At 46.5% G+C, this 12,046-nt stretch overlaps 1 protein-coding gene across 2 annotated transcripts in view; it reads left to right on the top strand.

Annotated features, from left to right (window-relative positions):
- The window catches only part of LOC144936529 (CD9 antigen-like), a 37,375-nt gene extending 25,329 nt beyond the window's left edge, over positions 1-12,046 (top strand). Inside the window, exons 3-9 of one of the 2 annotated variants that reach the window (XM_078863704.1) lie at positions 833-930; positions 2,694-2,768; positions 5,451-5,552; positions 6,523-6,615; positions 7,921-8,004; positions 8,111-8,195; positions 11,502-12,046. In XM_078863704.1, coding sequence (XP_078719830.1) covers positions 833-930; positions 2,694-2,768; positions 5,451-5,552; positions 6,523-6,615; positions 7,921-8,004; positions 8,111-8,176 — 518 coding nt within the window. In that variant the 3' untranslated portion in view covers positions 8,177-8,195; positions 11,502-12,046. Of the gene's footprint in view, positions 1-832; positions 931-2,693; positions 2,769-5,450; positions 5,553-6,522; positions 6,616-7,920; positions 8,005-8,110; positions 8,222-11,501 lie in introns of both variants that reach the window. The other variant, XM_078863705.1, reaches the window with a different exon arrangement.

The raw sequence follows: 12,046 nt of genomic DNA, 5'->3' as shown, positions 1-12,046 counted from the left end.
ATCGGCAGTGTTAATGCGTGCACCACCTCTGTCCACTCAGCAGTGTTAATTCGTGCACCACCGGTAGTTGATCGGCAGTGTTAATGCGTGCACCACCGGTAGTCGATCGGCAGTGTTAATGCGTGCACCACCTCTGTCCACTCAGCAGTGTTAATTCGTGCACCACCGGTAGTTGATCGGCAGTGTTAATGCGTGCACCACCTCTGTCCACTCAGCAGTGTTAATTCGTGCACCACCGGTAGTTGATCGGCAGTGTTAATGCGTGCACCACCTCTGTCCGCTCAGCAGTGTTAATTCGTGCACCACCGGTAGTCGATCGGCAGTGTTAATGCGTGCACCACCTCTGTCCACTCAGCAGTGTTAATTCGTGCACCACCGGTAGTTGATCGGCAGTGTTAATGCGTGCACCACCTCTGTCCACTCAGCAGTGTTAATGCGTGCACCACCGGTAGTTGATCGGCAGTGTTAATGCGTGCACCACCTCTGTCCACTCAGCAGTGTTAATTCGTGCACCACCGGTAGTCGATCGGCAGTGTTAATGCGTGCACCACCTCTGTCCGCTCAGCAGTGTTAATGCGTGCACCACCGGTAGTCGATCGGCAGGTCGCGCGTGGTGGTGCAGTAATGTGTGGGTACTTCCACCTTTTCCAAGACATCGGGTCAGCGCGGAAGAGGAGGCCAAAACACCTTTCTCGAGGGGATGGATCACTGGAGCTCCCTCTCGCGAAGGCATTTACCAGCAGTGGCATTGACCAAGAAATCGCAGCGCTGCAGCTTTGCCTTACTACGTACAATATAAGCGTGTGTGTGTACGTGCTGTGTCATCCCTCAGGCGTGTACGTGCTCATGGGAGCCGGTGCGCTCATGATGCTCATCGGATTCCTCGGCTGCTGCGGAGCCATCCAAGAGTCGCAGTGCATGCTGGGATCGGTGAGGGCTGGGTCGCGGACGCGAGCCGCACGCCGATGGGGCGAGAGACGCCAAAGGAGCGTTAACGACCTTTATTTATCCAGAGATATCGCAGAGTCAATGCCACTTGCTATCGAGGGTCCTGCATTGGGTTGCATCGAACAATTTCATGAATAAGTGCTCGTTTGGCTGCATGTGGGAGGACATCAAGGGTACATGAGAATCAGAATCCCGATGAGCTATGAAGAACTTTTTCACGGACGTCCAGCAGCGATAACCCATGGAGATAACCCACCATGGATACGAAGCTGGTGACACGCAACACTCAAACGCGGATGGGTTCAAGAATCTATTGCCTCGCTATCATCTTCTGACCACCTGGCAAGCGCTAGCGAGTGTGGGCATGGCAGGGCAGGGCAAGTGACGCAACGGGAATGGAAGTCTTAAAAAATAATCTGGATGTGAGAGTGATCAGAGTGGAAGTGAAGTTGTAATACGAAGGCATAATGCACTTTTATATCGTGTCATTTATGCAAAACTGCATCTCACAACGCTGTACAAGACAACAGCAACAACAAAAAATTGTATATATATATTGCCCCTCGGAACAAAAAAACATGGCACACCCAAACCAAGGGCAGCTCAATTGAAGGCCGTATTAAACAAAAGGGTTTTTAAGTGGGAGTAAAGTAGAGTTAGGTTGACGAATGTGGAGCGGGCGTGCGTTCCATTCCGTGGGAGCTGCGCTTGGGAAGGCACGCCCACCCACTGTCTTGCATTTAATTTTTGGCTGAACGAGCAGCTCCAAACTGGATGAACGAAGTGCCCTGGATGGGATGTAGGTTGCAATTAGGGGAGATAGATAGGCCGGGGCAAGTCCATTCGAAATTGTGTGCTCCATCAGTGCAATCTTAAATCTGATTCGAAAACAGATGGAGAACCAACGAAGGAGATTTAGAATGAGGCGTGCATAGCAGTGAAATGTATTGCACTTCAAGCAGAACATAAGGCAATGCCACCTACAGCATGAAACCTGGACAAATTGCACGGCGGCGGTGATGATCGTTGTGGCGATTGTGACAATGGTGTCATATTTTAAACCTCCGATTAGCATGGTTGGCTACGTACCACGCGAAAGAAGCTCAACGTACACACGTAACGGTTCGCTCACTGGGCTTGCATTCTACAAATCGCCGGTTCAATCTCACGGCGTGGCAATTGAAGCCGCTGTCCAGCAAGCAGTGTAAATGGGGTTCACCACAGAAAGTCGATGGGCAGGTTACCTCTGGTGGGGTTAAGTGTGGGTGCTCCAACATCTTCCAGTACATCTCACCAGCCCAGTGTGGAACAGGCCAGAATATTGTATTGTGGAGGCCTTTCCGCCAGCAGTAGCGAGATGTTAACTACCTCTCCTGGTATGTAGGAGGTCGTGGGTTTGACCCTGACACCTCTATATTTGTAGTTTTAATGTTTTCTCTCTCTCCCTGTGGTCGTGTGGATTTTTCTCCGGGTCCTCTGATATTTCCCTCCACCTTTAATAACAAGCATTATTTCACTGCTATAAATGTCCACATGACAAGCCACTGCGATTGAGCTATCATTTGTGGCCAGGTCACTTCTGAAAATTGAGCTACATAGCTCAGTGTGCCTTATCTGGTAAAATAAAAATAAAGGTTTAGTTTACCTTTGATTTTTTTGATCGTGTTATAACCATGATGCTGAATTTGGAGCACTGGTGCAGCTGCGGGTTGCGAGTGCTTGTGTTTGTTGTGTTGCCTGTGCAGTTCTTCGTGTGCCTGCTGGTGGTGTTTGCTGCCGAGATTGCAGCTGGAATATGGGGCTTCCTGAGCAAGGAGCAGGTAAATAAAAATCGTGTTCTTTTCTCTTCTTTGACGCATAATACCTGGCGTTTGTCGGTACACGAGAGAGACACACAGAGGAATACATGGATATGCACACACAGGTTGACCCTTTCCCGTCCTGAGATGTCTGCAAGTTGCTGGGTGGGGTCCTGTTCAACGCTGAATCTCGGAACGCGCAAGCAGTTTAGCAGTAATTTTATTTAGAGAGGCGTAGCACACCACTGTTTTTAAAGACATTGTACTCACCGCAGAGAACTGGAGCGACATGACCGCACTCTATGATAGCTGGCGCCAAACTGTGCCTCACGCCCTCCCGCACGGCCTTTTGCTTCCGATTCCGTTCCATTGACGTACGTTTTTACGTACGTCATCGTAATGCAAAAGCGTTAATGACATCATTCAAACTGTTAAGAAAAGTAACGTGGGCTTAGGTTAGAGAACACACAGATAACATCATTCTTCCTACACCCTAAGAGATCGGGCACATTGCAGGTGATTTGGTCATTAACGCATAAACAAAAATATTCTTGCTAATAGCTCCCAATATTAGTAAATTATGAAACAATTTTTTTTATTTTACCAGGTAAGGACCACTGAGCTATATAGCTCAAAAAAGTGGCTTATCACGTTGAAATGTCTATCAGCCAAATAACTTAAATGCATGTTGATTCTAAATGTAGAGGGAAAAAACCGGAGGACCCGGAGAAAAATCCACGTGACCACAGAGAGAACATGCAAACTCCAAATATACAGCAGGCGTCATGGTCGGGATCGAACCCATGACCTCCTGCATACCAGATGAGGTAGTGAGCAGAGGTCGCAACCAGGTACCCGATACCCGTACACTACCCGATACCCGGCTACCCGGGTAGCCGTTTGCGACCCTGGTGCGGCCGGGTACAGGTACGGGTAGGCCGGGAGTCACTGGTGAGTAACCGTTTGTCACTCATTTCGGGTAGGGTACGAGTAGGGAATGGCAACCCGTACCCGGCCGGGTACGGGTAGCCATTTGCGACCCTGGTGCGGCCGGGTACGGGTAAGGAATCAAAACCCGTTTGCGACCTCTGGTAGTGAGTAACCATTGGCAGGATGCGTCGTTAAAGCCGATTGGTGGTCCGATGGTCAACAGTAGTGATGGAGTGGCAGCCAAGGAACGGAAGCCGTCTGAGAAGTCGTTTCCCAGGGACATGGAGCAATGGTATCAGCTCGTAAGCAGGCGCTAGGCGGACTAGTGTATCACTGGAACGTGAGAGATGGTGGAGGCTCGGGGAGGCCTTCATCCAGCAGTAGATTGATCATGGCTGATGATGACTATGGTGTGGTTTTGTCGGGTGATTTCCCTGCTGGCTCCTATCCCTTCACACATATTCCTAGGACTCCCCGCCCTCGAGTTATTTCCATCCGTGTGACATTGACTTCGAATGAGACCAGTGTACTGAGTGAGGGCAAGAGAATTGTGTGGGTTGTTGCTTCGGTGTATGATTGGAGCAGTGCTAATTATAGACAGAGCAGCCTCGGGGCTTTGGCAGAACCATTAGAAGACTTGATCAAAAATCTAGGTCATGTAATTGATTCTGTAAGATCCCGTTACACACAGTGAAACTCCTTTTTTTCTGTGTTCCTATTATCCGATACTCCTCGCATCTGCACCCCATAGTCCGATGTGCGTGACAATTTTTGCCATTCATCATCATCACCAACAATTGTCTACCCATTTCTGGATTAAGGGATGTCGCCATGCCGTCGTATTTCAGAACTGCAACCATTCGTCTCGCTCCTACATGCGAACTGACGCCATCGCTCCACCTTCCGAAGTGGTCGCATTCTCTCCTCTGTCTGCCATTGCATCGCGAGCCTCATCCATCAGCCATCATTCTTGTCAGGCAATGATGTGTCCTGCCCCAAGCCCAGCCTAAATGAAGATTCCGATGAACTTTCTTCTGCCATTACCCGTGTTTAAATGCGGCTCACGGGAGTTGAGCGGCAACTTCGTCCTGTTATCCGTATTTAAAACACGAATTGGAGGAGAATCTCTCGTGTTACTGCTGCCACTGATGGTGATTGTTATCATCATCAGTCATCGTTATTTGTTGCCGCTGCTGCTGCTGATGATGATCATTACCAAAGCTGTCACCACAAGCGCTACATTCATTCTATGCTATCAATGAATACATTTTTATTTTACGTGCCAATGTCAGCCCTCAATAAAATAGGCATCAGTGCACATTACAACATAACGGGAACGGTACAGGGGGCATAGAGCAACAGGAATGTACGTGTGGCAAAAGAGAGTGGCTGAAGAGTTATTCATCCTTTTTTCCGCCTTCATCTGTGATTTCCAATGCTTGATAGAAGGAGCAATTTGCATGAGTAAACGCAGATAATATAATCCAGGACTAGCGCCACCATCACATCACCTCTGAAATGGTCGTTTCACTGTTTATTGAAGTAATATGTAAACAACAAAAAACGTGCGTTGCATGGCTGAAGCCAATTTTCTCAAATTAATCGTTAAACATCAATGTCGGACCATTATGCCACAATGCACTCTCGCTGGGTTAACACATTTTACGTGGCATCGCCGCAAATGCATGCCGGGCTGATCTGCAGCTGAACGTTATTAAACCCCAAAGGTTTCGTTTAATGAGCTCGCCAATGCCCACCCTGCTAACCTCGCAGATCCCGCAAGACATGAAGAAGTTCTACACGGATTTGTACGACGAGTATCAAGAGAAAAAAACCGACTCCTCCAAGGCTGCCCTCATCACCTTCCACAAGACGGTACGTGTCCCTTTTTGCTATTTCAATAAACGCTGCATACACAAGCGCAGCCTCACGTTGGCAGGTTTTCTGTATTGCGTAAAATAAAATAACAACGACGACGTCTCAACTGCAGCGATACATCAACAAGCAAGCATGTGTGCGCGCCTTTCTTATGTTAAAACAAAATAACATTTTGGTACATCAGCCGATGAGAATTCTGCACTGTTTCCAGCCACGTTTGTTTGCACAGGTGAACTCTGGACCAATGTATTGACTTTCCTGAATGTTGTCAGCGTTCAAGGCCGATAGATGAGTGGTGCTGGGTTGTGTGATGTATGAAGGAAAAAAAAAGCCCTCCATGAAGACAGTTAAATCTGACGACTGCCAAATTGTGTGAATGTACGCAAATCAATAATGGGTTGGGTTAACAGACTATCTAAAATGAAAATGTGCAACCATTCACCAACTATTATTGTCTTAATTGTAGTAAAAAAAAACCCAAACACATTTGATCATCGATTATCTGGCGGCAACTTCCAACATTATCTGGCAGTCCCCGGTTTGATCCAAAGGCTGTAACCAGTCCGGCGATCGGCACCGACGTGCATGACAAAAAAAACAAAGTAACTACACTTGATTTCAGCATCAAATATTTTATACAGTACATTATACACTACATAAAACTGAAAGAATGAAAATACTACACGTTTTTAGATGTTCACGACTAATAACTGCAGCCGTACAAACGGAAACTATACAGTGCGATCCGGCGAGAAGTGCATCTAATTTGGCGTTCACCGGAGCACCGGGGTCTATAGGCAGCATCAGTCCGGCAATCGTCAAACACATCATGTTGTTCAAACAAGAGCGTAGTACGTACATCGGCCCGTGCAGAGTCTTCGAGATTGGAGTGGTAAGTACGGTGCAGTGAATACTCTTTTTACAGTAGGATATTTACTTGTGTCTATGCGTATGTATGTCGTTACAGCTCAGCTGCTGTGGCAAAATGGTTATCACCAGCCTGCTCAACTTCGACTACAAAGACATCTGTCCAACTCAAAAAGTTACGGATCCAACGGTGGTAAGACCTCGTTCCCATTTTACTAGAAATATTTTCTTTAATTAAATTTCATCAGCGATAAACAAATGTACGTGCAATGGCAGGGATTTTGAGGCAGTGTAACAGGGGAGGAGAGGGAACAATAGCTGCAAAACGAACATGAGGTGCACGGCAATGTCAGAGTCTTACGTGATGGGTGGCAGCTGCAAGAGGGGGCCTCAGGTGTTCTGATCAAGTCTTCACGCACTACTAATCACGGGAGCTCCAGTGTGCAGCCCACTTCATTCATTCGGTTGAACCAATTGTCAAAAACTGGATCGATGTTCTCGTAAGAATGATGCTGTTTAGACAGTCGATTGTATAATAATCTATCGTAAACTAATAATGGGCAAGAGCCTGTCAATTTGACTGCTGGATAAAGGCCTTCCCACGTTGCGTTTGTCGTGGGGCTTGTGTGACCATAACTTTGAACTAAATTGTTTTGTATTTTACCAGGTGAGACCTACTGAGCTATATAGCTCTTTTTCCAGAAACGAACTGGCCACAAATCTCGATTTAAAGCTTTCGTGACTGCAGGGATTCATCTTCTTGGTTCTTTCGGTAAAGTCACGTAGAAGTGAAATAATAAAATGAACAGGTCTGTCTTTCCGACAGACCTGTTCTTCACCTGAGGATGGCTGCTTGCGTTGTGGCCGAAACGTCGTGAGAATTATTTCATGTTTTATTTTTATTATTTTATTATTTCCCTTATACGTGACTTTACCGAAAGAACCAAGAAGATGGCCACAAATTATAGCTCAACGTAGGGGCTTGTCATGTGGAAATGTCTAGCAACCAAATTTTCTAAACGCAGGTTTTTAAATGTGGAGGGGAAAACCAAAGGTACCCTGAGTAAAATCCAAGCGATCCCAGGAAGAGAGACCTACAAACCCCAAATATATAGGCATCAGGGTCGGGATCGAACCCACGACCACCTGCATACCAGGCAGGAAGTCGTGCTTGGGCAGGATACATCATTGCTGGTTAGTGGAGTGGAGTGGGGCTCAATAATGGGTCAGATATAATTTACTGCTGATGTTAGCCATAGACAGGAATCTAACTTGGGTGACTAGGGTTATTGTGTCGTGCACTGACTAGTGGAGGGAGGTTCTTCTGCCAGCAGTGGTGTAAGCAAGCAATTCCAGGGCTGCACCTTTACCTGTGGTGTTTGATGTAATTAGCTGTCATTTTGTAATGTTCAGGAACTCAGAATTATATTTTTTGGTAGATCCACCGCTTGAAAGTGACAGCGCGGGCTGGAAATCAATTTGCGCGTTGTTCTTCCAGGACTGCATAAGGCAGATTGATGAAATATTCACAAGCAAGGTCTACATCATCGCCTGCATTGGCATCGGTATCGGAGTGATCATGGTAAGCGATATCCCCCCCTTGTGCATTTCAATCGACCGTTTAAATGCCTCCCGTTTACGAAACGCTGTTGTTGATCGCGCGTAATGTTACACCCACCCTCTCACAGATATTCGGCATGATCTTCAGCATGGCCCTCTGCTGTGCCGTGCGCAACAACCGGGATTACATCTGATGGGGTTCCACGTGCCTCCGTAAGAACCGGCTTCGTCTGTTCCCGGTGACCGCAACGTAACGGTTGAATTTTAACGCAGGGCGATCCAGTTACAGATGCTCAGATAAAATAATGAGGAATTTGTAAAAAATATATATATATACATAGTTGGGCACGTCCACTTTTATCCCACCGAATGCAATACATTCATAAAATCACAAATATCACGCTCTGCTCTTTAAGGAATGGAGCCATCACTTCTGAATACCTGTATGCAGTCGCCTGTTGAGGTTAAAGAGAGGTCATTAGAATTGAGTGATGGCATCTAAAAGTGGATCGCCCTGTTTTGATCTTTAACTGGTTCCGACAGTGATATCACCACCATCTGCACACAGGGAGGGGACCGTGTACACAGGGAATATCAACATTGTACTGCTCTAAGCTTCCCAAGTAAAAATTAATTATAATAACGACGAGAGACAGATGCACAAATACACCGAGAGTAAAGGTTGTGGAATCCATACGCTCCTCTTCTCGAGTCTGGCCTAGCAGTGGATGAACCCTGTAGTGGCCAAACAATTTATGAAAACAAATATTTGACCAGGTAATGGCCACTGAGATGTCTAGTAATTTTTCAGGAGCGACCTGGCCACAAACGATAACTCACCCGAAGTGGCTTGTCACGTGGAAATTTATGACAGAAAAATAGTCTCAACGCGTGATTCTAGATTTGAAGCTTTCGTGACTGCAAGGATTCATACTCTTAGTTCTTTCGGTAAAGTCACGTAGGTAAAACAATGAAATTAAAATTAATAAAAATAAAATTATAAAATCACGACGTTTCGGAGGCAACACAAGTCTCCGTCATCAGGTGGGACCGTCAAGAACTAAGAGTATCAACGCGTGATGTCGATTCTAAAATGTGGAGGGGGAAAATAAACGGACGACCCGGAGAAAAATCCACTCAGCCACGAGGAGAGAGAGAGAGCGACGCAAACTTCAAATAGAGAGCCGGCGTCGCCAGGGTTGGCCGCAACCCATAGGGGGGGGGGGGGGGGTGGCGGTGTGGCAGTGCCATGGCTTCCTCCGCGTGATTCCGCCCCCACCAGGCGTGCCGGACCACCGGCCTACTTGCAGGCCCCCCAGGGGGAAGCCGGGATGGTCCTCACCCAGCAGTGAATAGACCATAGCTGAGGAAAGTAGAAATATGAAGTTGAATACAAACAGCTTTAATTCAATTGGTTGTAGTAGTATGATGATGACAAACATTCATCGGTCTTTGCCCGATAAACGCCCCTGCCAGGGTACAAAAAACGTGGACTTTTTATTGATTTATTTTGAAGATAGGGAATAATCAGAGCAAGCTGTGGACAATGCGCAGCGTTCACACGTACCGCGCCATGTACGTCGGAGACGTTACAGAGCAGAGGTCGCAACCGGGTACCCGATACCCGTACCCTACGCGATACCCGGCTACCCGTACCCGGCCGGGTACGGGTCACCGTTTGCGACCCTGGTGCGGCCGGGTACGGGTAGGCCGTGAGTCACTGGTGAGTAACCATTTGTCACTCATTTCCCAACGTCTTGTCTCTTCTCACAATTAAAGTTCCTAGAATCAACCCACCCGCGCCTGCAACATGGCTTCATCCCAGAGGTCGCTATCAGGTACCCGATACCCGTACCCTACCCGTACCCGGCTGGGTACAGGTATGGCCGGGTATGGGTACCCGTTTGTGACCCTGGTGCGGCCGGGTACGGGTAAGGAATCAAAACCCGTTTGCGACCTCTGTTACAGAGGCTTATCGTCGCATGGACGCACAACTGTGGGGATGGCCTGGCAAGTCGCCCCTGGGAAAATTTTAAATCGTAACTCTCTGCCTCACTTTAAAAGCCCCGTCTACGTGGAGTAGCCTCATAAACGATTCAAAACGTTTACGTTACACGTTTGAAATGTAGATACGAGTCACCCCCCGATCGATGGAAACATTTATTTTGATCTACCTGTAAAATGCAACAAGACTCCCAAGGGCTTCGCCAGCCACCTACTGGCCAGAATCAATAATGACCGCCCGGGTATATGCATGTACAGTTGAAACTGATAGTTAATAGGGACCTCATTAACAAAACACACACAAAGATAAATACTTGGGGGAGTACCCATTTCTGTTGTGCCACATTGAGTAGTGGAGATGTTAAAGGGTAGATGCAATTGATGTTATTTTCAGCCCTCTTGGCAATCCACTGCTGGATGAAGGGCTTCCCGACACTGTATTGGTCATGGAGGTTGTTTGACCATACTTCACCACCCTAGTCAGTGGGGAGATAGGTGAAGAGGGTGACACCCAGGACGGTTTTGGATATCGCTCCATCGCCATTGATTTTAGCCATGGCCGGGAATTGAACTCGGATGGCCATGTTTGACAGCACAGTGTGCTAACCACGGTGCCACCACTCTCTCTCTCTCATCCATATATAGCGTATACTGTATAGAACGTATGCAGGCTGGGTAGTGGCTCGGTCGGTGGTGGGTTCAGTGAGCAGCTTGACATGCTACGTGTGACCGGCCTTCTGACTTGTTGGCAAACTGCTACAACCCCTTCGGTAAAGTCACGTAGAATGGAAATAATAAAAAAATAAAAATCAAACCTAATAAAATAATTATTTAATTGTTATTATGTTTTCTTTTTATTATTTTATTATTTCCGTGACTTTACCGAAAGAACCAAGAAGATGAATCCCTGCAGTCACGAAAGCTTCAAATCGAAAAATTAAACTGCTACAATGCGCACTTGAGTGGGAGTTCATTAAAGTCAGTGCCAGGAGGTGGCTGGGTGACTCAGTGGTCAGAGCGTTGAGCTGCCAACCGCTGAGAACCTGAGTTCGAATCCAGACAGCCGCCCGTGGCTGACACGGCGTTGTCGAGTGTAGAGATTTATGGTCCCCAGCACGTTCGTCAAAAAAAACGAAATCCCCACCGCGTTAAATTTTGGCTCTGCTCTTAATTAAATGGAGAATTAAGGATATTATTAATATTAATTTGACTGTCATGCGGCAAAACATGACTCTTTATGGCATGGTGGCTGCGACAGTTACTTACACCTGCTCAAGAGATGTCCGAGGTCGATCTGTGGATACCTCCTTCCCAGGAGCACTCCCTCACACGCACCTACAATTAGCGCGGTTGGCTACGTTCCGTGCGAAAGAAGTTCAACGTACATACTCCTTTCACTTGACACCGATGGCTCAACCAGTATAAAGTTTAGGGAATACATCACTAAACATGCAATAAGTGGTATGTTTAACCAAGCTCCTCAATAACCTATTTAAATGTGTTTTCTGTTCACAGGTTGCACCAGGACTCATTGCAGCTTACTAAAACATTTACATTGGAATTCTTAAAATCAGCCTATAGACATATACAGTTATACGCCTGCTCATAGACGTGCATGACATTGGCTTGTTACTTTGTATTGTGTGCTAAAATAGAAGTGTTATTCATTAGGCAAACACATAATAATGATCGTAATATTTTTTTAATGCTGTATTAACATTGTTTTTTTTAGAAACACGTACGCTGTAAAAGTCAAACGCTCTCAAAGTGAAGGATACACGTGGACATTTTAGATGTAGAGTGAGTCCAAATTTTACTTTTCGCGGGACCGTATCCATGTTCGTGCTATATGATTTCATCACCGGTGATTGCGTCTGCATCAAAGTGCTTCTGAAATTAAACTGTTGCTGTGCCTTTCTTAAACACACACACACATATAAAAAAGAACACACCCTTCAGTGTATCCCACATCACATGCACTGCTTAATGGTCAGTTATATTGTGTACAAGGACTGTTTGTATTTACTACTTAGCTACTTATAATAAAGTCCATTAAAACA

Source organism: Lampetra fluviatilis, chromosome 16, assembly GCF_964198595.1.
Source record: "Lampetra fluviatilis chromosome 16, kcLamFluv1.1, whole genome shotgun sequence".
Taxonomy (NCBI): Eukaryota; Metazoa; Chordata; class Hyperoartia; order Petromyzontiformes; family Petromyzontidae; genus Lampetra; species Lampetra fluviatilis.
The sequence above is the reverse complement of the archived record's forward strand: the minus strand, read 5'-3'. Positions and strand labels throughout refer to the sequence as shown.